At 42.1% G+C, this 24,428-nt stretch overlaps 3 protein-coding genes and 1 long non-coding RNA gene across 9 annotated transcripts in view; 1 reads left to right on the top strand and 3 right to left on the bottom strand.

The window, feature by feature from the left end:
• The first annotated feature begins 5,676 nt into the window (after positions 1–5,676).
• On the top strand, positions 5,677–12,141 carry LOC112155401. Of its 3 annotated transcripts, none has more exons than XR_002920785.2 (3): positions 5,677–5,731; positions 10,885–10,936; positions 11,400–12,141. It is a non-coding gene; the product is annotated as an uncharacterized LOC112155401 (long non-coding RNA). The 3 variants fall into 3 exon arrangements; XR_004946970.1 differs by lacking the exon at positions 5,677–5,731 and adding an exon at positions 10,532–10,714; XR_004946969.1 differs by lacking the exon at positions 5,677–5,731 and having other exon boundaries at positions 10,532–10,936.
• cdk5r2b (cyclin-dependent kinase 5, regulatory subunit 2b (p39)) lies at positions 7,050–9,456 on the bottom strand. The gene has a single exon (XM_024286996.2). It carries the CDS (start codon positions 8,979–8,981, stop codon positions 8,103–8,105), a length of 879 nt encoding a protein of 292 aa, XP_024142764.1. The 5' UTR covers positions 8,982–9,456; the 3' UTR covers positions 7,050–8,102.
• A 4,469-nt stretch (positions 12,142–16,610) lies between the features above and the next one.
• On the bottom strand, positions 16,611–21,791 carry LOC112155546 (GTPase IMAP family member 8). 2 transcript variants are annotated; one of them, XM_024287240.2, is made up of 5 exons: positions 21,487–21,791; positions 20,684–21,397; positions 18,201–19,199; positions 18,057–18,130; positions 16,611–16,887 (listed from the first exon to the last, which is right to left on the bottom strand). In XM_024287240.2, exons 1-5 carry the CDS (start codon positions 21,539–21,541, stop codon positions 16,633–16,635), a joined length of 2,097 nt encoding a protein of 698 aa, XP_024143008.1. In that variant the 5' UTR covers positions 21,542–21,791; the 3' UTR covers positions 16,611–16,632. The 2 variants fall into 2 exon arrangements, with proteins under 2 accessions (XP_024143008.1, XP_024143009.1); XM_024287241.2 differs by having other exon boundaries at positions 16,744–16,906.
• A 1,682-nt stretch (positions 21,792–23,473) lies between these two features.
• agpat3 (1-acylglycerol-3-phosphate O-acyltransferase 3) overlaps positions 23,474–24,428 on the bottom strand; it is a gene marked incomplete in the record, with an annotated part of 14,686 nt that continues 13,731 nt past the window's right edge. For all 3 annotated transcript variants that reach the window (XM_024285889.1, XM_036209812.1, XM_024285890.2), the window contains 1 exon segment: positions 23,474–24,428.

Here is a 24,428-nt window from a genome sequence, read left to right as displayed (position 1 = left end):
GGGTGTTATTAACGTCGCTCTGTGAACATTATGTGCTTTGTGCCAAACCTCACGGTCTGTGAGTCATTCTTCCAGGAGGAACGGCTGATGAACACGGAGCAAATTCACAGCAATCACCTACAAAACTGACAAAAATAAAGAAGGTGAGAAGAAGAGAGAAGATAACAAGGAGGACGAGTGAGTCATCTGTGAGGATCATCTTCTCATTTTTTATCTCAACTCTCAAAATAACGTAAAAAATGTTTATTAAAGTCTCAAAGTAATGAGGTTAATATCTCGATATATACTGGCCTTAATTAGAGTTTTCTTTGTGAAAACGAGGCCAAATGTGGACTTTATAGAATCCACTTTAAATAATACAAAGTTTGTATCCATTAAATAACGTCCTGTCGTCGTTTCCTGTGTTTTTACTCATTTCTGCACAAACATGTTTCGGTCCTCTGAACTCATGGAGGACCAGCCGGCTCTGCAAAGTGGAGCAAACTGCTAAAAACAGGAGTGAATTAAGAGCTTGTTTTCTCTGCTTCACAAAGCTGGTGACCAAGTGCCCCCCCCCCCCCCCCCCCNNNACTTAACACCAGAGTAATCTAGTTAACGGGATTAGCAGGCTGGTTATGTGGTAACAGGACAGCAGAACAGACATAATCCCTGGGAGTGTCAGAACAGATGATCCACTTCAGGACTTCTTTCCTATAAAAGGAATGCAGGTGAGAAACCGGATTTAACCTCAACAATAACAAAAACAACTTTTTGTTATTTTTATGGGGTATTTTTCTCATGTTTCACATCAAAATATCATTTTCTGTGCCTAAATAAACAAATAAACTGTCCAAAACCGCCTAACTACCATGGATTTCCCCCAAAGCATCAGGACAATAGTCAAGCACGGCGGTGGTAGTAGAGTGGTGTGGGTTTGCTTTCCAGCTTCAGGATCTGGAAGACTGAGGAGGATGTCAGAACATCCTGAATGAAGATGAAGAGGTTCTGCTGCGGACTCGTGGTCCAAACATGAAGGTCCACGTCTGGACGTTCCACCAGGAGAAGCTCTGGTTTCAGAGGCTGTTTCATGGACTAGGATGGTTTCCAGGCTTGGAGTTTGACACCACTGCTCTAGAAGACGTTCAGCTGCTTATCTGAGGGTTTTCTTCAGAACTGAAGAAGCTCCTGGGATGAGCAGAGAATCTTCTAGATGGATGGTGATGAATGGAGGAACCACAGATTTAATTAAGAGTTTCTTAACTTTTACGTAGAAGACTAAATAGATTTCACTTGTGATGTTTGTCTTAAACAAGTCAGAGTACAACAGTAAGTTTTATTTGGTCCTAAGTATGCAGTACTTGTGGTGCATGGTGGTATAGCGGTAAGCACTCTCACCCTCCAGTGTTCAAATCCCAGCGGTGTTCTTTCTGTTTTCATCTTCTCTTCATGCGTGTGAGTTTCCTCCCACAGATGCTTCCCAGGTTCCTTTATGACTCCTTTAGGTGTGATTGTGTGTCTCTGAACTGTTGAACTGTCCAGAGAAAACCTCACCTTCACCCAGCAGCAGGTAGGATAAGCCCCAGCAACCTCCTGACCCCATAAAGGACAAAGTTCAGGAAACAAATGAGGTTTTATTTGAGTGCAGAGAAACATGTGGCTCTGATCTGCTGGGAGGTAATAGTATTTACCCCGGGGGGCGTGTCTGACCACAGGGGGCGTGTCTGACCACAGGGGGCGTGTCTGACCACAGGGGGATCCCCACAACCTTCAATGAGACCCCACCAGCAGAGGGTCCGGTCACAGCTGTCAGACCCCCAGGACAGGAGCCCCCCTCCCAGACCGAACCAGGTAGTCCTGTGAAAGTTCCTCACCAAGAAACCAGAGAACAACTTTAATCCTAATCCTCATTCTTAGTTTTGTTCTCATTCTCGATGTCATTCTTTAATAATAATCAGAGGAAACGCTGGAGTTTGAAATAATAAATCAATAAATAAAATACAGACAAAACTATTACTAAACATGAAGACAGACTTATATTATGTCAACAATAAACAATTGATAAAAAGAGTTAAATGAATTAAAAGTAAACATTTTGGAATCAAATACACATTTTGTAAAGAAATAGTTGTCAAATTTGAAATCGACCCAGTCCTATTATCCATCCATCCATCTTCTTGGCCGCTTCTTCCCTTTCGGGGTCACGGGGGTGCTGGAGCCTATCCCGGCTACTGATGGGCGAAGGCGGGGTCCAGTCCTAATAATAAGAGCAAAATAAAGTAATTTAATTTAATAAATGTGTAATATTTGTCTTTTTTCTGAGCTTGATTGTATCTGACTGTTTTCTCTGTTTAAAATAACTTACATTTGTTTTGTTAAACGTATATATTTTATACTCTAAAGTCCTGGTTTAACATGTGTTGGTTTAATGCTTTGTTGTACGACAGGAACTACAGAAATAATTCCTCTCTGAGATCAGGAAGGAGACAGAAAACCTTTCAGAAAACAAAACCCCGACGTCTGAGCTGGACGCTGTTCGGTGAGGAGCAGGAACGTCCTGCAGATGCGAGTGATGGGATGTGGAGGAGCTGATGTCTGCTCTGTCTGGGCAGCAGCTCAGCCCACACTCAGCCCTGCAGCTCACGGCCTCACCTACCCGTTACCATGGAGACGCCGCTGAACAATGCAGGCTGGCAGACAGACATGAGGCAGAACTCTGTCACACAAACCTGAGGATCGCGTCGGTCCGACAAAGATTTCCTCAGATCTGGAGGAGGATCTTCCAGGAGAACTTGGATCTGTATTTGGTGAAACTAGGAATCAAATCGTCCTTTAAGCTCTTCAGGTTAGCGTGACCTGAATCTCTGAGGCTCTTTGTCAGCAGACAAACATCTATATTTAGAGCCTGCAGAGCATTTTAGTCTGGATTTCACTTCATGTTTCCAGATTGATGGTTTTCATCAGGAATCTCTGATGTTCTTCTGAAGCAGAGATTCTATCTGTTCCAAACATGTAGGGATGATCACTCTATTAGAAAATCCCTGTACCAAACACAGGAACAAACAAACGTTTTTTGTCTGAATTCTCTTTATGTTGGTGGTTTGGATCATAATCATAACTGAGAGTAAGATTCACATTTTATCGATGTCCATCCTGCTGTTCCATGAAACATTATTTCTTTATGAGAAGACAGTTTTTAGCACTATAACCACTAAAATCATATTTGATGAATCCATTTCTGAGACCTCCATCTCATTAGCATGATTGAAACTGTCTTTAAAATCTATTAAAAACAGTTCTGACCTGCAGTTCATCATCATTCCATTAGGGGCAGTATAAGGGCTTTTCTGCTCATATGGAGCCAAATTGAGGTCATTATTATTATTTTTTTTTTATCTGAAATTTTCAAAATCGAAAACGAAAAAAAGAGAAAAAAGGTTTTGAAATTCAACATTTGAGTTTTCAAACCAAAGGGGAAAAAATGAACCTTTGAAGCTGAAAAAATTCAGTTTATTTCAGAACAGCAAAAAGTTTCAGACATTTTACATTTTTTTGACCAAACAACATTTTTTTTAACAATTTGTTTTATTTGGGTAATAAATAATATTTGCCCCAATTTAGCTCCAAAATTCCAAAATGTTTGCTTCCATGAAATCTCAAAAAACACTTTTGGCGGGAAGACATTTCCAGCACTGGTTAACCTGTAAGAGTTAGCTGGGTTGATCACATCGATTTGAATAGATTTAAACTTAACAGATCAATAATCGTTTCATAAAAATATAAATCGATTTAGCACATAAAGCGAAACTCTGCTAGCTTGATGCCAACATTTCATGGAATTCCCCATAGGACAGCAAATGCTAATGCTAATGCTAATGCTAAGGCTAATGCTAATGCTCAGTCGACCTAAACATTCTCACCTATACATTTTACAGTATGTGAACTGTATCAGAATAATATAAATTTATTCAAAACAGAAAGTAGATTATTAAACAAATGTGTATAAATGTGTGAACTCAAAATTGAATTGAACTGAAGAATCGAAAGAATTGAAAAAAATCAGAATCTAAATGATCCAGGCTCTTGTGAATCAAATCGAATCGTTTCTGGATATCATAATCAATCCCCAGACCGTAATAGTCTTTTAAATAACCAAACTATTGGATTTGGTCTACAAACAAAACAAAGAAAGCAGAATTCAGTATTAATAATTGAATATTATTTGCAAAATTTTATATACATAAATGTTGTTTTTTGAAAGTGTTCCCAGTTTTTGTTGGTTTCAAAAATAAAAGAAAGAATGTAAAATGCTCAAAGCCCAAGTCTTATTGGAATGTTTAAAACACATTTCTGAAATAGGTAATAGACCTTAATTTGCATTTTAAGGATCAGTCCTCCAGATCTGTTCTGGAGGATCAGATCTGTTCTGGAAGATCGGATCTGGTCTGGAGGACTGGATCTGGTCTGGAGGATCGGATCTGTTCTGGAGGACCGGATCGGATCTGGAGGACCGGATCTGTTCTGGAGGACCGGATCTGATCTGGAGGACCGGATCTGGTCTGGAGGATCGGATCTGTTCTGGAGGATCGGATCTGATCTGGAGGACTGGATCTCACCTGGAGGACTGGATCTCATCTGGAGGACTGGATCTGATCTGGAGGACCGGATCTGTTCTGGAGGACCGGATCTGTTCTGGAGGACTGGATCTGATCTGGAGGACCAGATCTGTTCTGGAGGTCCGGATCTGTTCTGGAGGATCGGATCTGATCTGGAGGACCGGATCTGATCTGGAGGACTGGATCTGGTCTGGAGGATCGGATCTGTTCTGAAGGACCAGATCTGTTCTGGAGGACCGGATCTGTTCTGGAGGACCGGATCTGTTCTGGAGGACTGGATCTGATCTGGAGGACCGGATCTGTTCTGGAGGACCGGATCTGATCTGGAGGACTGGATCTGGTCTGGAAGATCGGATCTGTTCTGAAGGACCAGATCTGTTCTGGAGGTCCGGATCTGTTCTGGAGGATCGGATCTGATCTGGAGGACTGAATCTGGTCTGGAGGACTGGATCTATTCTGGAGGACCGGATCTGGTCTGGAGGACCGGATCTGATCTGGAGGACTGGATCTGGTCTGGAGGACCGGGTCTGATCTGTAGGCTGAGAAGTTCCTTCAGAAAGTCAGGCGCCTCCAGTGTAGGACTGAGATGCTCCACAGGTCATTTATTCTATCAGCACAGCTCCTCTGTGTGACTCGTTTGTTTTTCTCTTGAGCTGCACTCTGTCAGATCAATAAAGTTCTATTCAAATTCTTGCTAAGGGGATATTTAGGAGGTTCAAAGAGGATCCGATCAGACAGAAAATCCAGTTTATCTAAATCTGTCACTTTGGTGATGTTTTTAAACAATTTTATTTGACAGCAGTTTGTCAGAGTTAACTGGATGATTTCTGGTAAATCTTTAAGGAGACCCATTAGTTTCATTTTGATTTGATATCTGGGTTTTCGTCCTAATTCTCTGCTCTGGGTTTTGTTTCTGTAAATAGATGCTGCAGGTCTAAGATAAGAGATGCAGGCGAGACAGTCCTGAGACTGCAGCAGATTCCAGCCAATCACATGAAAGAAGCCTCCGGCCCACGTGGCTGATTCATAAAACCAAGAGGAAATTCTTATCAATGCAACAAAAAAAAAAGGGTGGGGGGGGGGTCCCTGATCTCAGCTGGAGGAAAAGAAAACTTCTGTTTTCAATTCAAACCTCTCTGGTAAGTTTGCTCTCATTTCAGAACGCAGCAGAGGAGAAACCAAAAATATCTCCGTATGTGTGTCAGCAGCTCTGATGTCCTCGATTTTACACCATAAACTTCAGCCATGAGAGACGTTTCAGTGAAACTTTCAGTCTAGCAACGCCTCGTTTCATAGCAACCAATCAAATCTCTGGAGCTGCAGTTTCGTGGCAACCTTTAACAAAATATCCTCCACACAGAATGAGTATTTCCGTCATTCCGGTTGCATAACGATGTCTCAGGGGTTCGTTACGAGTCCAGGATTAGTGGGTGTTGGATAAGAAGGTAGCAGCAGCTCTGAGGAGCAGAGAAGAAGTTCAGACAGAGACCGGAGCGCCTGCAGAAAGTTGGGTTTATTTCAGAAGAGTCACCATGAACAGACACTGCATTGACCTTGACATGAATGCGTGTACTGGAGACGTGCACACGATGACCCCGAGATGGTCTGAGTGAAACGTGATGAAGACTCCAGCGCCTGAGAGCTATGCGGACCGACCGCTACGCCATACCACTGTGCAAACACCGAACGCTTGTGCAAAAGAGCAGCATCGTTTTCACTTTTCAAGCCACGACACGTTACGATGGTTCAGGTGACGATCACCGAACCGGCAGAACCAGGAGAATACGAACGACTTCTACCTTTAAGCTGTGGGTGTATGGAGCTCAAGAGAGGCCAATATGATTCTGAAGACAAATAAAACAAATAGGAAAAAAAATGTGTTTTGGACAAAAATAATAACTAAAATAAACTTAATTATTTTAAGCTTCAAATTTTCTGGTATTTTGGAGTTTCAGAACTCAAAATTATATGTTCAACTCTTTTTTTCTGTTTTTTGAAACTGAAACTTTCAAAAACAAACTAAAAAAATAATTAGTTTAAACTTAGAAAGTTTAGGACATTTTATATATATATTTTTTTACCAAACACCAATATTTTTTTCCATTTGTTTATTTGGGTTTTAAATATTATTGACCCCAATTTACCTCCATTTGTTTGTTTGTGTGATGCTGGAGATACATGAGAACTATGGAGCTAAATTGGAGCCAATATCATTTGAAGCCCAAATAAAACAAATTTACACTTTTTTTAAATGTCCCTAACTTTTTGCTGTTCTAAAATAAACGTAATTAATTTCAGCATGATTTGCTCTGGTTATTTTAGGTTTCAAAACTCAAATTGTTAATTACATTTTTTTCTGTTTCAGTTCATTTCTTCACTTTTAACTCTTTTTTTCAGTTTTTTAAATTTTCAGATTATAAAATGGGAAAAAAAGATTTGAAACTGAAATTTTGAGATTTAAAACCCAAAAAACAAAACATTTGAAGCTGAAAGTAATTATGTTTATTTTAGAATAGGAAAAAGGTTTGAGCATTTTATTCATTTATTTATTTATGGCCATAATATTGGCCCCAATTTAGTTTGTGTGATGCTGGAGCTACAAGATAACTAGTAACTTATTCAGTTTCAGGTTTTTTTGCTCACTTCCGTCTCTTATTTTTCATTTTTGATTTTGAAAATTTCAGATTCGAAAACCGGAAAAAAAAGGTGAAATTGAAATTTTGAGTTTGAAACTGAAAATAATTGAGTTCATTCTAGAATAGCGAAACGTTTCTGACATTTTAACTTTTTTGGCCAAACACCAATATCTTTTAACATTTTGTTTTATGCGGGTTTTATATAATATCGGCCCCATGTTAGCTCCATAGATAACAAGCAGACAGTTCAAATATGGGATTTGTACATGTAAACCTCAAAGCTTCAGGCTTTTGTCACAGTTGGCACACAGAAGATTAAAAACAATCTTTTGAGAAACTGTACAATCGATTGTGGAGCAGCTTTGAAACAGTCAGCTCAAAGCCACACCTGTGCAGGTGTGTTCGGCGGGGAGGATGAGGTTTGGGATCCCTTCAGTTTGTTCCGGGGATGTTTGGAAACAGCAGATTATGCCTCGTCTGCTTCTAAGGCTTATGTGCTGAAAGTGTGCTGGGCTAACTGTGGCCCCGTTAAGCCCGGCTCGGCTCGGCTCGGCTCTAAATATAAAAGAAAAGGAGGAGCAGAAATGGATGCGCGTGTCAGCACCCTGGACAGCTCCGCCTCCACGTCCCTCATCCTTTGACTTCCCGCGATGTGGAGACTAAAGATGTGATGCTGCACAGACGAAGCAAACAGAAAACATCTACAGGCATGCATGACCCCCCTCCCCCCCATCCCTTCCCCCCGCGCGCGCACTGCGGCCTCAGCGCCACACCGACGTTGCGTAAAAGCGCGCGGCTTCAGAGAAGCCCTCCACCCGCGCTGGCGGGACTCTTTTACATTCAAAGTGCGCCACGGTTCCGGTTCCGGTTCCGCTCAGCGGTCCAGGTTGCCCTCCGCGGGCTCGCGCTGGTTCTTCAGGTCCTGGAAGACCTCGGTGAAGAAGTGCGGGTCCGCGTTCAGCTGCAGCATTTTGGCGCTCATCCTGTCGATGATGCGCAGCGACGTCTCCCAGAAAACGTCCTTGTTGGCGTCGTTCATGAAGGGCTTGAGCGGGTAGGAGATCTCGTTGCCCATGTAGGAGTAGGACAGGTACAGGCAGGTGTGGAAGGCGCCCTGCAGCTGCGCCGCGCTCTCCACGCTGTCCGTGATCGCGTCCTGGCACAGCAGGTACACGAACACCACGTTGGCCGGCGTGATGAAGCCAATGTCCTGCCAGCCCTGGATCAGGAGAGTCCGGTCAATGTTCCGGAACCACAGGACCACCTCGGCGCTGCTCAGCTCCTTCACCTTGAAGCACCGGCGGCACAGGAAGTCCCCCAGGCAGCGCAGCAGCTCCCCGGTGGACGCCTGGATGACGATCCGCCGCGGAGACACCAGCGAGAAGCTGCTGGGCTGCTTCTGCACCGACGCGAGGCGGCCGTTCTGGAGGGCGGCCTCCCCGCCCTGCGTGGGCACGGTGGGCACCGGCACCGGGATGGGCGCCTTGGGCCGCTTCTCCTCCGTCTTCCGGCTGTTCTCGCTGTTGCGCTGCGCCACCTGGCTGGACGGGAGCTCGCGGGCGGGCAGCGGGTTCGGGGTCACCTTCTTCGCGCTCTTCTTGGCCGAGTTGGCCACGAGCTTCTTCCAGGAGAGCGACACGAACATGGAGTGGCGCTTCAGGCTCTTGTCGGTCTTCAGCGCGTCGGCGGAGACCTCCGCGTCCATGATCGACGCCTTTTTGCTGGCGGGGGAGATGGAGAGGACGGTGCCCATGTCTGCGGAGGCGAGCGCTGCCGCTGGCGCGCGGGGACGATGCTGCTGCTGCTGCTGCGACTTCAGCGCACGGGCTTCTGCAGTGGGAGGCGGACGGAGTCACGACTGCAGCTCCATCCACGCGCCCTCCACCCGCAGCTCCGCTTCACGCGCTCCGGTCGACGCTGCGCCACACACCTGAGCGAGGATCAGCGTCTGCGCCAGCATCCACAGCCCGGAGCCACAAGAGGCGCAGCGCCCTGACCGGCAGCCGAGCCCGCCAATCACAGAGCAGATCGATGATCCAATCACAGCGGGGCGGGGCTTGCTGCTCTGTTTCTATTGATAGACTGCGACACTCTGAACGCGGAGAGATTCTCCTCCTGTGGAAGTGAGGGATGTTCCTCCTCTCTGTCAGGACGAATTCAGCTGCGTAATCCCACAAACTGGATCATCCAAGAGGCATCAACAGATCCTCCAGTTCAACAGTCGAACATCGAATCAAAACAGTCCAAGAGGAGCAGAGTCCATCAGACATGATCCAGAAAATCATGATCAGGTCAGGATTAAAACCACCAGAAGGAGCAAAACCAGGAGGTATCTTTATCAGAGAAATATTACAACTCCATCAATGAAAGAAAATGTTCTCCTTTTAGTCTCACAGCTCCCCTGGATCTACACCTGAAGTTAAACCCTTAAAACAGAGGTGTCAAAATGCGAAACACACCAAACAGGATTTATTGAACACTAAAACTACATTTTTAAAACTTTACAACTGTAACTTTTTAACATAATTATGAATAATAAAAATCAGGAATATTATTCCAGAATAAATCAACTTAAACCTTAAATAACTTTCAATATTTTACTCTCCATAAAAATATATTTTGTCAAAATTATTAAATTATAAATGAGCTCAAGATAACATCGGGTCATTAATAAAATGAAATGATCTGGAGGGCCGGATAGAATTACCCAGAGGGCCAGATCCGGCCCCCGGGCCTTGACTTTGACACAGAGCTTTATGAAAACACCAAAGAACCAAACCTTGTTGGAGGAAGAACCAGGAAATGATGCTGCTGGAACCAATAAAACAGAAGAAACGTCGTAGAGAGATAAACTTCTTCACACAGAAGAGATTTCAAAACGCTGGATTTACACAAACACATTCCTGGAATCCATTCGATGTTATGTTTGTGCAGAACTTTTAAAGTTCAGTGCTACTAAAGCTTTGGATTCATTCATTCACGTGATCCGAGAAAACCTCGTTTACAGATCAGATCATGCTGATCTTCGTCTGTGAACCTTCACTTCTTTGGTTTTCCATCAGTTTCTTTAGCGAATCGTCACCAAAAACCAACACCTGACCTGAAACATTCAGAGGAATGGATTCTGACCTAAACCGGGCCGTGACCTCCATCAGGCCTCCTCCCTGGAACATATTTCATTCCGTCTCCTCTGGCTGTGGTTGAGCGGTACTCCGTGTCCTCGGGATCTGCTCGGATCCCGGCGCTGATCCCATTACTGTGAGAAGGACTGGCACTCCTCACCGGGTTACATGACGGTCTGACCCTCCACCCTGCAGTGGGACAGAGACAGAGACTGATCGTCTATCAAACACACAAAACCAAAGTTCTTGAATGAATGTTTCTGGAGATAACTGGAGAAAAATGAGCAGAAATGTTGAAGTTGGATGATCCCAGACTTTTGGCTCCTGGATTAGAGTTTCTGGTTATTCTGGGGCTTCAGTGAAGGTCAGTTCAGAATAGACGCTGTATTTTAAGGTTTGTAACACTATTTATTTTGGTCGAATTACGTAATGATTTTAAACACAGACGCTTTCAGCAAACTCCAGTCTCTCTGGTAACGTTCTCACCAAACAGTTTCTTCACATTTTTAAAGATTTGATCTTCAAGTTTTACAGACAAATATGACGACAAATGACTCAAATGTGTTCAAAAGTGAAGCATCTGCAGGTAATTCCTCAATTTAACTTTAATTCAGTTGTTTGAACACTGCAAATTATTTAAACAAAGATAACAAAATATGAAAGAAAAAAAATCCTCAAAAGAGTGTCTGAGCGATCAGATTTTAGGATGTAATCCACGGATTAAGAACATATTTGGAACAAAATCTACTGTAGATACAGTTGCGTTCATGACTTTACATTCCCTGGAAGAAACCATCATTTCTTGGTTATTTTGTAGAATATTAATAAAAACACAAACAGGTTTTTCCCACTCATACACTGTAAAAAGTGAAACATTGGATCAATTAACAAAAGTTCTGTCAATTATTCAATTTCAAATGATTAGTTTTTAATCAAACTAAAATTTGGAGTTTATTGTTTACTCAACTTAAAAATGTAATTTGATAAAAATGAATATTTTAAAATTAGAATTTTAGTTGTTAATTGATTCAATATTTTACTTTTTACAGTGTAGTTGGTTGTTGGGTGAAGACATTTATTGAAATGACAACAGAAACTTCCCGATGACCCTGTTCTGAAGTTAGCATCCTTTGTTCTGAAAACATGAACTCAAACGGATCCAAACGAGTTTGAACGGCAGCTACAGGTAACATCCTCACCTGTAATCTCTGTGTTAATCTCTCTGTGAGCTCCCAACAGACCCTTCGTCCTTCATCCACCGACATTTCTGGATCCTCAGTCAAAGCTAGAAAATCTATGGGGAAAGGTAACCGAACTCAACAAACAGGAAAGGGATAAGAATGAAAGTCATGAAGACGTGGAAAGAGAGTTCTGTAGAAACTAAACCACAGTCAGAACCATTTCTGCCGGATAAATCCTCAGAGATTTAAATAAACAACGTGAGCTGTGATTCAGAAATCTGTGGTTGGAGGTTTGATGATTCACAATGAGGACACGCCTGAAGAAACGTGGTTGAGATGTCAGAAAAAAGTAGTTTTTTGAGCCAAAATATCTGCTTACAAAACACCAAACAGCTCAGAGACACGCCTCCAAACTTCTGGACCATGAGACTAAGATGGAACCACAAACAAAAACATCTGGATTGGAGTCGACAAGATGAGAACACTGAAACACGGAGGTGAATCATTATGATCTTAAGGGTTAAACTGCTTTAATCCAGGGCTCTGCAACCTGAGGATGTTCGGCTTTAAAGAAAAAGTGAAAACAATTTGAATAAATGATGAATTCGAATGTCGGTTAATTTGTTTCTGTTTATTAAGTTTAGCAATTTATTCTTAAATTAGTAATATTTTAAAGAACTGTCTAAAACGATGGCAAAAGGTTGAATCTTCTGTCAGAGGGGTTTATTATCAGAATCATCTTAAAGAACATTTTCTTGTCTGCTGATGAACAACAGAGTCTTTCTGCTCTTCAGAGACAAAGTTGTTTCATTTACATCTGGATTTTAAACTAAACTGGGTTCCTAGCCAACGTTTTCATGTTTATATGTGAGAGAAAGGTCAACGGTCGACCATAAAAGAGTTTGACTGTTTGACAAGTTTATGAATCTGCTGAAGGAGGAAATGTGTCTTTTATTTTGAAGGAACCTTGAGTGTGCTGCTGTCAAAAATAATGTAATAAAACACAAAACACTATAATTCAATGACTGTAGATCAGAGTGTTAAACTCAATCACTAAAGGGGCCAAAATCCAAAACTCTCTTTAGATCGAACAGGATAAACATTTATGAACACACTTTTTAAAACTACATTTTTATAACTTAAAACTGTAACTTTTTAACACATTTATGAACTAGATATATAACATTACCTGTGATCATCCAAGTGTGAATGCTGGAAGATGAATTTGGCTGCTGAAGATTCTGGTGCTGATAGCTGAAAACGCTAAAGTTAATATCTGAAAAGGCAGAAGATGATAACCAGCTAACATATTAGCTAGATTCCAAATTAGCCTCAACTAAATATAAAAACCTCAGGTTAGCCAAAACAGCTAGCATGTAGCCGAAATGTTAGTTAGACTCCAAAACAGTCTAAAAAATCTCAGTAAATGTCAAAATAGTCCAAAAACTATCAGAATGTCAAGTTTTAAAACTTTAAAACTGTAACTTTTTAACATAATTCTGAATAATAAAAATGCAGTGATATTATTCCAGGATAAATCAACTTAAACTTCTGTATTTTACACCTAAAAATGTATTTTATACAAGTTACAAACTCAACCTAATGTCTTTTTTTAGTATCAACGGTTCAGACTCCTGGTTTAATCCAACCACTAACTATTATTGGAGGAAAAGTTTTTGTGTTTTCATTCAGATTCTCTGAAATATAGTCTAGAATTTATCATTTGTACCAGAGTTTGTAAACTTACAATCACAGCTGTAACATTTATTGACCTTATTAGTTCATGAGATGAATTGAACAGATTAAAATCCACTCATGACCTCCTCCTGTTCTCCTCTGATTCATCCTCCATTCGGGTCTTCAGACGTCAAACCCTTTCAGTGTAAAAGCATCAACTCATCCTCTCAAAAACAGTGTATTCCATCCTAATCTCATCATCCTCCTCAGTGGGACAGATTAATCAAATCTTCAGTTAATCCCGGAGGCCGTCTGCAGTGTTTTCCTCCCCGGACTAAAGGAAACGGGATTCCTGTCCAGAGGAACTCTCTCTCTTCCAGCAGAAGGTGGTTCGTAGAAAACACCAGAATGTTCTCAGTTTGAATCCGTCCTTCACAGATCAGCTCAGAGATGAAGGTCAAACAGAAACCTCATCGATCCCCAAACTAAAGCAAAACCCAGCATCCAAAACTAAAAACCAAACCACAAATGGAGATGAAAGGCGGGACGGTGGCATTGTGGCGTCGATGCGTACGGCGTTCCCCGTTTGATCCGATCTGTTTGATCCCAGATCAGAAACTGATCTAAAGAGATTATTAGATCAAACGGAGGAATAAAGTCTGTGAGAGCCTGAAGTGTTTCAGCTCACCAGTTCACAGAGAGGAACATTTTCCTCTTCAGTTTCCAGTTTCCTGTGAGTTTATTTATGTTCAGACTCTGGATTCTGGAGCTTTTGGATGATCTGCAGAGAAAACCAGCAAAGAAAAAACTGATGCTACGCTGGTGAAACTGCAGGAAAACGTTCAATTCAGACCAAAAGATTCTGACTTGATGAATGAATGATGATAAGACAGACTTTTCTCCATGTTTCTCATCATAAATCCACAAAGATCGTCCACATCCTCCAATAGAGAGAAATAGGATAATAAGGAAAATGAGACTCAAATATATCAAATGATTTAAATCTAAAGTGAAATCAGGAAGTAAACCAGATTTAGATGCAGACAGACTGAACATCAAAACAACTGATCACGTGAACATGAAATATGACGATAAACACTCCTAAAACATCAGAAACGCGTGAGTAAAACCCTAAAACCAGATCCATCCGGAGAGTTTCTGCTTCTCAGGTTTCATTAATCTTCTTTTCTAAAAGTCATTCTCAAACATCAGCAGCAGCTCGTCAGTGCAGGAGAAGCAGCTGCTGTGAGGATGTTCTGGATTATGCAAGAAGCTTTCAGGAGGATGAATCAGCCTCTGCATCCCACGTGACAGCTCCGCCCCCTGGTGGCGCCTGCCTGTAACTGCAGATGACCGAACTGCAAACAGCAAGAAAGCACGTTTGTTCAATGTTTATTTCAGTTTATTTATGCAGAAGAGAATAGAATAGGATAGAATAGAATAGGATAGAATAGAATAGAATAGAATAGAATAGCATTTATTCTTTAAAAAACATTTTCAAATGTTTAATTGATTCAGGCGTGTTTTTGTTTGTTATCAGCTTAATGTCAATTATGCAGATGAACTTAATTTTTCTTTTTTTTTTGTATGTTTAATTAAAACTAAAACTTTGTTTTCAGTCAACCGTAGAAATGCCGGCATTCTGCTTAGCGCTCTGCTTATTTGAAACCCAAATAAAACAAATAAAAAGAATAATCGTGTTTAGCCAAAAAAAAAAAAATCGAAAATGTCCAAAACATTATTTTCAGCTTCAAATGAGCTTTTTTTTTAGGTTTCAAAACTCAAAATTTTAATTCCAAAACTTGTTTTTCAGCTTCAAATCTTTTTTTTTTTTTTACTTTCAACTCTTTTTTTCGTTTTCAAATCTGACTATTTCAGTTTCCAAACCTTTGGCTCCGTTGTGGCAGGTTGCTAGCACAACATTTTAAGGACGTTTTCGATGTTTTCATCGTTTTTAAAGGACGTTTCAATGCCCGTCTTAACACTAAAGACGACTCTCTGAACGCGGCCGAACAGCGTTTTGGACGTCCGGTTTGTATGCGATAAAACAGGTTTTTTACACACCCGTCTTGGGAAAACTTCAGACTATTTCAGACCGTAATTATCACAGTTTTCAGAGTCAGTGAACGCACCGGGACTGAAGTTACCACCTTCACCCATTTTGATTGGTCCTTCCTGTTAGCCCCGCCCCAAGGTGCCACAACGGGGCCAAACGTTTTGAAACAGAAATTTTCAGATTTGAAAACGAAGAAAAAAAATTGAAATGGAAATTTTTGGTTTTGAAACCTAAGAAACATTTGAAGCAGAAAACAATTACGTTTATTTTAGAATAGTAACACGTTTTGGACATTCTACATATTTTTGGCCAAACACTAATATTAATTGTAAGTTGTTTTATTTGGGTTTCAAATAATATTGACTCAAATTCAGCTCCATACACCTCTGGGGATTTTCAGGATCACCATCAGAATATTAGTGATTAAAGAATAAAAACAAACAAAACTCACTGGATTCAAAATGACTTCATGTCTGGAGGAAATCCTGATTTCACAAACCAAAAACAGAAACAAAGGATTTGTTTAACTCTTTACATTCAAAAGAGTAAAGCCCCTGTTTACTTGAATAAAACAGTGAAACAAATAAATTTATTTGAAACAAAATCATAATTACGTATATGATAAATATAAATACAAATGAGTGAAATTGGATAAAAATATGAAGTTTATTCAAATAAATATACTTAGTATTTTAGTGCAAATATGTGGGTTCATTCTAAGCAATTGATTTATTTTTATTTTTCGGTAAAATCCAGTTGCCTTAAGTTAAAAAAAAATGAGTTGATAGAACTAAAAGCAAAGTTGATGATTAATTATTTAAAGACTAAATCTGTCAAAAAGTCATTATTTTAATGTTGATTAAAAGTGAAATATTCTTCTTGTTTTTTTTATTCTTTTATGGTTAACTTAATATAACATTTTCATTCTGTTGTTTTTCTAAAAACCGACCCAGAAATATATATTTTTGTGGTTCTGAAAGTGTTTGGAGACGATCAGTAAAGAATGAACACATCAATCAGATGTTGGTCATCATGAAAATGAGTTTTCTTTTATTTTTCTTGATCTAAATGTTTCATTTAATCAGCTAAACGTTTTTAAAATGAGACAATTGTATCTTTTAATGATCTGGATTTTAGTTTTGAAGGATTTGAACTGAATTTAAAACATGATTATTTTCCAGAATTCAAATGATTCCAGACTGAGACACAAAAAGACTAAAAATATCTTTTTGTTTTGTTGATTTGAGGATTAATTTAGCATCATTAGGATATAGTCTTCAATCTCAAACTCCTGAAAGCTTCTGAACTCACTCAGAATTTGCACATAAAGAGGAGGAATGTTAACATTTTTAAATGTTTTTCATAGTTTTATTTGTCTGAGTTTAACAGGACCGTCTCCAGTCGTCCCTCCAGCGTCTCCTGGACGTCCTCGCTGACGTCCTTCCTCCTGAATCTTCCTCTCTGGATCAGCATGCTGCCCAGTGCGGCTCCAGCTGCAGGAAAAACGGCCGACTGGACGCCGATTCCTGCAGGAAGCCTCAAAAACGGGACGAGCGTCCCGACGGCGGCGCCCAGAGCTGCAGCTCCAGCTGTCGGCCACGAGGAAGATCCGTCAGCATCAGCCTGAGGAGCAAACGCAGAACTGTACGGACGATGAGGATCGTTTACTCCGTCTGTTTACTCAGACATCTGTTTGTTTGTTTGTTTACACAGAGAAGAAGCCACATAACGGATTCCTAGAAAAGATTTGGAGGCAGAATTTCTCTCTGCAGAACATGGAAAACGTTGGAGCTGCAGAGAAGATCAAATACATAAAAAACAAAAACAAACAACAAAAGAAGGAAAATCATCACTATCTTCACGGGGTTGCTGGAGCCTATCCCTACTACTGTTAGGTAAACAGGTCAGAAAAAAAAATGTTTTCAATCAACTTTGAAGATAAAGCATTTAAAAGTCCACTTTACCCTGTTTTTGTTAGTAAAATAATTTCCTTTCAGGAGAAAAAGTTCATTTTCTGAAAAACATTAATGACATTTATTCCAGTTGTTTCCTGATCACAAATCTGATCTGATTCAATTCATGCATAAAAAGGTCAAAAGGTCATCCTCATTTATCAAGGTTTTTGTTAATATGAAAGTTAACTTAATGCATTTAAGTTAAATTTACATCAAAGTTTGTTTTGATTGATTGATTGATTGATTGATTGATTGATTGAAAAGGAGTAGGAAGAAGGAAACGATCATAATCCCACCTCCACAGCTACTTCATTTGATAGTTTTCTATAGTTCTTATAATCCACTTCTGATCAGATTAACTGCAGATTACTTTCAAGTAACCTTATTGATTATTGATTAATCGCAGAAAATATTTAATGATTTCAGTAAAAATTAAATATTTTTAGTACCAAAAACAAACAAAAAATGTTTTTAAAAAAGGACCAGAGAGGATGCAGTGAGTCTCTGCCTCTGAGCTTCCTGTGGATTTAAAGTGATCTGAGAAGATCATCAGATCTGAGGATCAGTTTGTTCTCTTTGGTTTCTCCTTTTAAAATGTCAGCAGGTAAATTCACCTGCACACCTGAAAACAAAACCAACACAAAAAGAGTCTCACAGAGTTTGATGAAATCTCAGGATCAGAAACGTTAAAGAAAAGAAAGAAAGTTTGGAGATGAAGACAGAAACGAGAACTCTTCAGGTGTGGAGACACCTGTCCCGACGATACAGAAATGAATCCGGATTATCTCCTCAGAGAGAATCGATCCGGTATCTCTGAGACTCTGTCGTGGTTCTCACCTTCTCTTCAGTCGCTCCTCCGTCCTCCTGCGTCGCCCTCCTCTCCTCCTCCTCCTCCTCCTCCTCCTCTGCTCCTGCAGGAGAAACATCAGAGACTCCTCATGGAGCTTCAGGAGGATGGTTTCTCCTCCAGCTGATACTCACTGAGTTTGTGTGGCTGAACTGACAGAGTCAGAAACGTTGATCGTCTCCTGAGATCTGCAGTTCTGTGGTTGAAGGAGAGAGTCGTCTGGGTCTTTTGGCTCCGCCTCCTCCTCACCTGCTCTGACGCCTTCCAAATGTTCACAGGTTCCTCATCGTTTTCCTCAGACGTGGGAGAGAAATGTCCTTCTTCCTGGTGTTGGTCCGTTAAGGTTCTGCATTCCCTCAGACTCCGGATGATGTCATCCTCTGCAGATCTCTTCAGACCGATTCTCTCTCTTTGTTCTTCTTGGAGTTTTGCTTCTATCAGGTTTTCTATCTGCTCTTCTTTCTCTTTTAGTTCTTTCATCAACTCCTCTATCCTCTTCTTCTTCTCCATCTTTACTTCCCTCAGTTTTCTTGAAGCCTTCTTGGAGTTTTGCTGGTTTTGTTGGAGGAGATCCTGTAAACTCTCCAGAAGGATCTCAGCGTCGTTCTCCATGTGTGTCTCTTCAATCTTCTCAGAAAGTTCTCTCACCTGGAAGTTTCCACCTCTGTTGGAGTTGTCAAACACGTGGTATCTGTTCCCACACCGGTCCACCAGCTGCTGCAGGGAGGTCCACCTCTCAATGTGCTCCTCGATGGACGCATGTCCCAGTCGGTCTCCCCACGTGAACAGAACCACGGTCCGAGTCCAGACGCCGGAGCCGAGGAGCCCCATGTGCTCCTCCACCGTCCTCCTGTCGGTTTCAGTGAAGGTCTCATCGCAGCGCAGCACCAGCAGGACGGCGTGAGGGTCACACACAGATGCACTGTGGGTAATCTGCTGCTGCAGGGCCTGGGGGGTGCTGCTGGAGCAGTACCGACCGTGCCAGCCCGGTGTGTCCACCACCTGTGCTGGTCGGTCGCCGGCCTGAGGGAGGACACCGCCGCTGAGGATGGTGTCTGCTGATGAACTCTTCCCAGCATGCTTTGCTCCCACAAGCAGGACTTGAAGCTCCTCAGGTGTTGAGCTCCTGCCCTCTGGATTCAGAGGAAAAAGTTCAAATTTACCCTCAAATTTGTTAGAAACAGATGCATAAAAAAATTAAAATTCAGATTTCATACCAAAATGAATTGACTTTAGAGCTAAAAACAGATTCTTTTTTCTCGCTGGAGGTTAAGCAGAACATCCAGACTCTGGTCCACTTTAACCCTTTAACACTGGTGACACTTAAGCACAAAATCTTAAACATACTGTAATTTTTTAACCGTTAACGTTTATCCAGTAGGTTCAAAACGCGCTAAAACGGTGCTTTTGATTATTGACCCCTTTGGTTTGCCATAGAGCGGCGTTTTCGACCAAGAGAAACTTGGTTCTCGAAAATTAATAGCAGGAAGGCCCTCCCCCTACCGGAGCCATCCGCAAAAAATATAATTTTGCCCCAGAAATCATTGACTGGAAGTCCTCAACTGAAACCCCCGTTTAAGCTTTCGAACTTTTGTCCCTTTGTAAACCGTAACTGCGGACATGATCAGCTGATTCACAGAGAAAAAAAATGGCATTTCCCGTTTTTTTCTCCAGAGGTAAACGGGTGCAGATCTACAACTGTGAACACTTGTTAATATTGACTTGAAAGAACTAAAACGATGAACGTTCTCTGTTCTTTTTGAATCTCATCTTACACACTAAACTTTTAGACAGTTACAATTTATTCACATTTAAAAGCTTAAATGCTGATAGTTCTGAAAAGTTTTTTAAATTATAATTTCTGAAAGGGTTTCTTAAAGTTTGAGAACTTTCCGCTTACGTTATTGGCTAAAGTTGCTAAATTTCCGGTTCTGACTACAGATTGTTTCTTGCGCCACCTGAGGTCCCTAGTTTTTTACGGCACTTTTCCTGGTGGTTATTGACTCCTTTGGCTTGCCATAGAGCGGTGCTTTGGTTTATACACGATAAAACGCTGCGTAATTTACGTGCTACTTTTAAAACGTGTTTAAAGCAGCGAATTTCATGGCCAAAACTCTGTTTTTTACAGCGCTTTTCCTGTCGGTTATTGACCTCTTTGGCTTGCCATAATGTGTGACACAACAAAACGCAGCTTTTGAAGGCAGTTTTGAATACGCTAGAATGGGGTTTTCAATATGCGGTTTATGCGCAGGAAAACGCTGCGTAATTTAAGAGCTACTTTTAAAAGGTGTTAAAAGCAGAGTTTTTTATGGTCGATACGGGGTTTGTTACAGCGCTTTTCCTGGTGATTATTGGCCCGTTTGGCTTGCCATAAATATGTGCCACAACAAAACTCCACCTTCGACAGGAAATTTTGAACGCACTAGAGCTGCGCTTTCAATGCGTGGATTATATGCCATAAATCGCTGCGTAATTTATGTGCTACTTTTAAAACATTCCTTAAAAGAGGCATTTTTTATGGCCAATATGTTGTTTATGGCGATTATTGACACCTTTGGCTTGCCATACAGCGTGAACCAGGCATGAGACTGAAGCTTCAGTGAGAATGTGAGAATACCCAGCAAAGATCTGAGAGTCCTCCTCCTCCTCTGAGCTCTGTGTCGTCGTGAATCTGCTCGCTCCTCCACTTCTTTCTTCTTCTCCTCCGTTTCCATCGACACCTCCTCCTTTTTGGACACATAACCAGCTCCGCCCGCCTTCTTCTGCATCTCCACCATCGCATCAATTTTCTCCAAAAGTTCATCCACCTGAGCTTTGCAGCTCGCTGAGCCGCTGGCGTCCAGAAACTGGTACCTGTGTCCGCACTTCTCCACTAAAGCTTTCAGGAAATCATGTTTGCTGATGAAGTTCTCCACAGAGGAACCTCTCAGCTTCTCATGGCGAATAAAAACCACCAGCGTGCTCCTCCACACCGAGTCACCCAGCAGAGCGAGAGGCCCCTCCACCGTCCACTCCCTGCCCCGCAGCGAGCTGACCCGCACCACCATGAGGAAGGCGTGGGGTCCAGGTGGGCACATGGCCATGCAGGTGTTCATGTTCACCTGCAGCAGGTCGGGGTCCCGGATGGAGTAGTGGATCCACCGCTCAGGGGTGATGACCACCACCACCCTCCTGCCGTCTTCCAGGACGCTTTGGCCCTTCACGCACATCTTCACGTCCCTGCTGAGGTCGAACACGGGTCTCCTGAGGATGGAGTTTCCCGCCACGCTCTTGTCCAACCATCTGTCTCCCAAGAGGACCAGCCTCAGCTTCTGAAGACGAGGAGTGACCCCTGGAGGAAGAGCGTCCGACTGAATATTTTCATCAGAAACAAAAACGGATCAATAAATATGATAAGTGAACTTTTCACCAGTTGATTACCTTTCTCCACATGTGCTCTGCAGGACATGGTCACTTTAGGCTGCTCCTCCTCCATCAAAAAATGTTTTTTTAGTTTAAATCCAAATTTAAAACCGATCTCTTCTATCTGAAGTCACCCGCTCATTTTGTCCGCCGTCACAGTAAATGTGAGCCGGAGTCCGGCCGTCCTCACACCTGAAGGACTCCTCAGGTGATCACATTTGCATTCAAAGCCTCAGACGAGCCCCCAGTCGGCCCCCCAGCAGCTTCACGGCTGGAGGTTAGGGTTCAGTTTCAGGGAAAGTTAAACAGCAGTAACCATGGCAACAGAACAACTGGAACCCTCAAACACTTATTTTATAACTCCTTCAACCAGTCAGAGGTCGAAAAGTTTCTTTCTGCAGAAGAGGGCTCAGCTTCTTTATTTAAGATCAACATTTTTAAACTATTTATTCAAATAGTTTGTTTTTCTTTATCAAATGTTTTTATGTAAATGCATAAAGATCTCAGAAACATCGATGCACATGTCCCCGTTTGTACTTGAAGGTAAAACAAATTCTCCCTATTCTGGATTTTAGAGATACAACAGTTTTGTAAAACTTCATCCACAAAATGAGAATTTAAAGAAGAGCAGCTAAATAAATAAATACAAATCTGCAGATTTTCTTCCATAATGATGATAATCTTCTTCACCCTCTTGCTGCTTCCTCCAGGGGGCGCTACAGTCTTCCTCCCACAGTCCAAACCTGCCCACGCGTTAGCTAAATGACATTTCAGCAGAAGCTTCATGTTAGCCTGATTTTTTATTTTAGGACAATTCTTAAAACTTATTGAACATTATTTATTATTTCAAGTTCATGTTAGACCGAGGACAATTTTGACATTTTTAACTTAAAGCTCTTTTAACTGTCTTTAAACTTCGACACAAACTAGCTTCATGGATCTGCTGATAAATGTTTGCATCTGTAACTCAAACACAAAACTTGTTTCTGGAGGTCGAACACGGAGAGTAAAATGTTCCATCCGACCTCATGTACTGGGTCAGTTGGAACAAATATGGCTCATGAAAGTGACTTCATTAGTTTAAAATGTATCATAAAATGTTTTAAGCACCACAGAGGGGAAAAAAGAAGTATGCACGACTAATGTCAGGCGGTACAAATACCATACTTCTTTATTTTTTCAGCTTTTCTCTTCTGGGGTCACTCGCCGTTGCAAATGAGAAAATAACTACATCAATTTGACTGATCCGGTATGGAAACCAGAGGTCTGATTCACATATTTGGTTCTGCAGATATTCCCATCGAGCTCGGTCGCCCTCTTTGGCTTCTTTTTTAGCAGCTCAGGCTAAACTCTGCCTCTTGTGGCCTTTTGAGGAACTGCAACTTTTCATTTTTGGTGAGAGGGATCAGAAAGTAGAGGATTGTTTCTCTTTATTCTTCTGCCGTCTCAGGTGACTTCCTCACAGTCCTGCAGGTGAGTCTCAGGTGAGCGATGACACACAAACACATCAAGACTCAAACAGGAGGACTTCCTCAGAAAGTCTTTATTCAGATTCAGAGTTAATGCCACAGCGGTTGCATCGTCAGGCTGTAAAAGAATCCCTGAGTCGGAATGAACCGGATTCTGGCGACTGTGCGGGAGCGGGCGTCATGCATGCCAATCCAGGGTTAACTACAAAGTGTGAAAAAAAGCGCCGAGTCAGCACGACTTCTATCTGGAGTATTTACAGCTGTGTAAACGGCAGAGGCCGGACGCCTCCTGCTGGGCGTGTCGGTGGTTCGATCTCCAGAGGAGGACATGAGCACTTCCTAATATTTACATGTATGTGGAGGATTCCACTTTCTCCAGCGGATGAATCGTCATTCTCAGGTCTAGAAGCAGCGACGTACATCTACAGGTGAGCGTTTCTGTACAGCGTTTTCCATGCAGTATAAAGCCGCGGCTTTATATCCCGTCTGATGTGAGGATGGATGGAGGAGATGGAGAAAAAGGAGTCCAAAGAGCAGCTTTGTGATCAAATCCTTTAATATAATCAAGTGTTTTAAGTTGAACATAAAAATAGCTGTAGAAAAGAAAAGCGGATGCAGACGACGGATGGTTGAGGAGTTTGGGTGTCTGAAGTGATGCCGATCAATCAAAAAAAAAAAAAAAAGGTGACATTCCCAGAACGAGGCGGATCTGGGCGGTTCTGCTGAAACCAAACGGACACGTTCCGGAGAATTCCTCAACTTTCTTCTAGCAGGTTCTGAACAGACGAGCGCGTCAGCCACTAACCCATCACACTCATGGCTTTGCATCTACGCTTTTGCAAAAAAAAGACGCTTTTAGTTAAGGCTTGCATGAAATCTGAGACCGCTACAGGGAAGGGGGCGGGGTTAAATCACCTTAAAAAGCCTCAGGAGGTTTCTGAGTGACAGGGACCAATCGGATGAACCCTCATCTTCCCAGAAACCACCAAAAAAAGTGAATGATTCAGTCATTGTGGTCGTCAGAGCAGATGCATGCTACTCGCCGTCCACCGCCGCAGCAGGACAGGGGGCGGATCTTAAAGGGGAGGCGGAGAACGAAGCGATCCCTCGTCTAAGCAAGCTCGATTTAAGGCAAAGGTACAAATATCTTCACTACAGTCTAAGCCGACAGCTGAGAGGCTACATAAAGAAAGTGGACGACCTTTCCCTGCAACCCAACTCCAACCTGCTCCCCGAGGGGGCGGGGCTTCCTGCCCGACCGACCGACCGACGTTTGAGGAAACATCCGGGAAATGAGAGAAACAGAAAAGAGGATCTGAGGGAATGAAGATGCTGCCATGCGTTCGTTCCGGCACCCCCTCAGAGGAGTTCTGATGGCGAGGAGCTCCTGTGTTTCTAAAAAGACCAGAGCAGAACGCGTCTGACGGTGAACTCAGGAGGTGGAGACGGCGAGATTTGGGGTGAAGTGACCTGATTCTGGAGAGCCAAGGC

The sequence above is a fragment of the Oryzias melastigma genome, linkage group LG21 (genome assembly GCF_002922805.2).
Source record: "Oryzias melastigma strain HK-1 linkage group LG21, ASM292280v2, whole genome shotgun sequence".
NCBI lineage: Eukaryota > Metazoa > Chordata > Actinopteri > Beloniformes > Adrianichthyidae > Oryzias > Oryzias melastigma.
This window is presented reverse-complemented; position numbering and strand designations above follow the sequence as displayed.

Coding starts and splice junctions, on each gene's coding strand:
- cdk5r2b (XM_024286996.2), bottom strand. CDS start 8,981: ATGGGCACCGTCCTCTCCATCTCCCCCGCCAGCAAAAAGGCGTCGATC.
- LOC112155546 (XM_024287240.2), bottom strand. CDS start 21,541: ATGGAGGAGGAGCAGCCTAAAGTGACCATGTCCTGCAGAGCACATGTG. Junction 19,200..20,683: donor GACTCTCAGATCTTTGCTGG/GTATTCTCACAT, acceptor CTCTGAATCCAG/AGGGCAGGAGCTCAACACCT. Junction 16,888..18,056: donor GAGGAGCGACTGAAGAGAAG/GTGAGAACCACG, acceptor TTTGCTCCTCAG/GCTGATGCTGACGGATCTTC.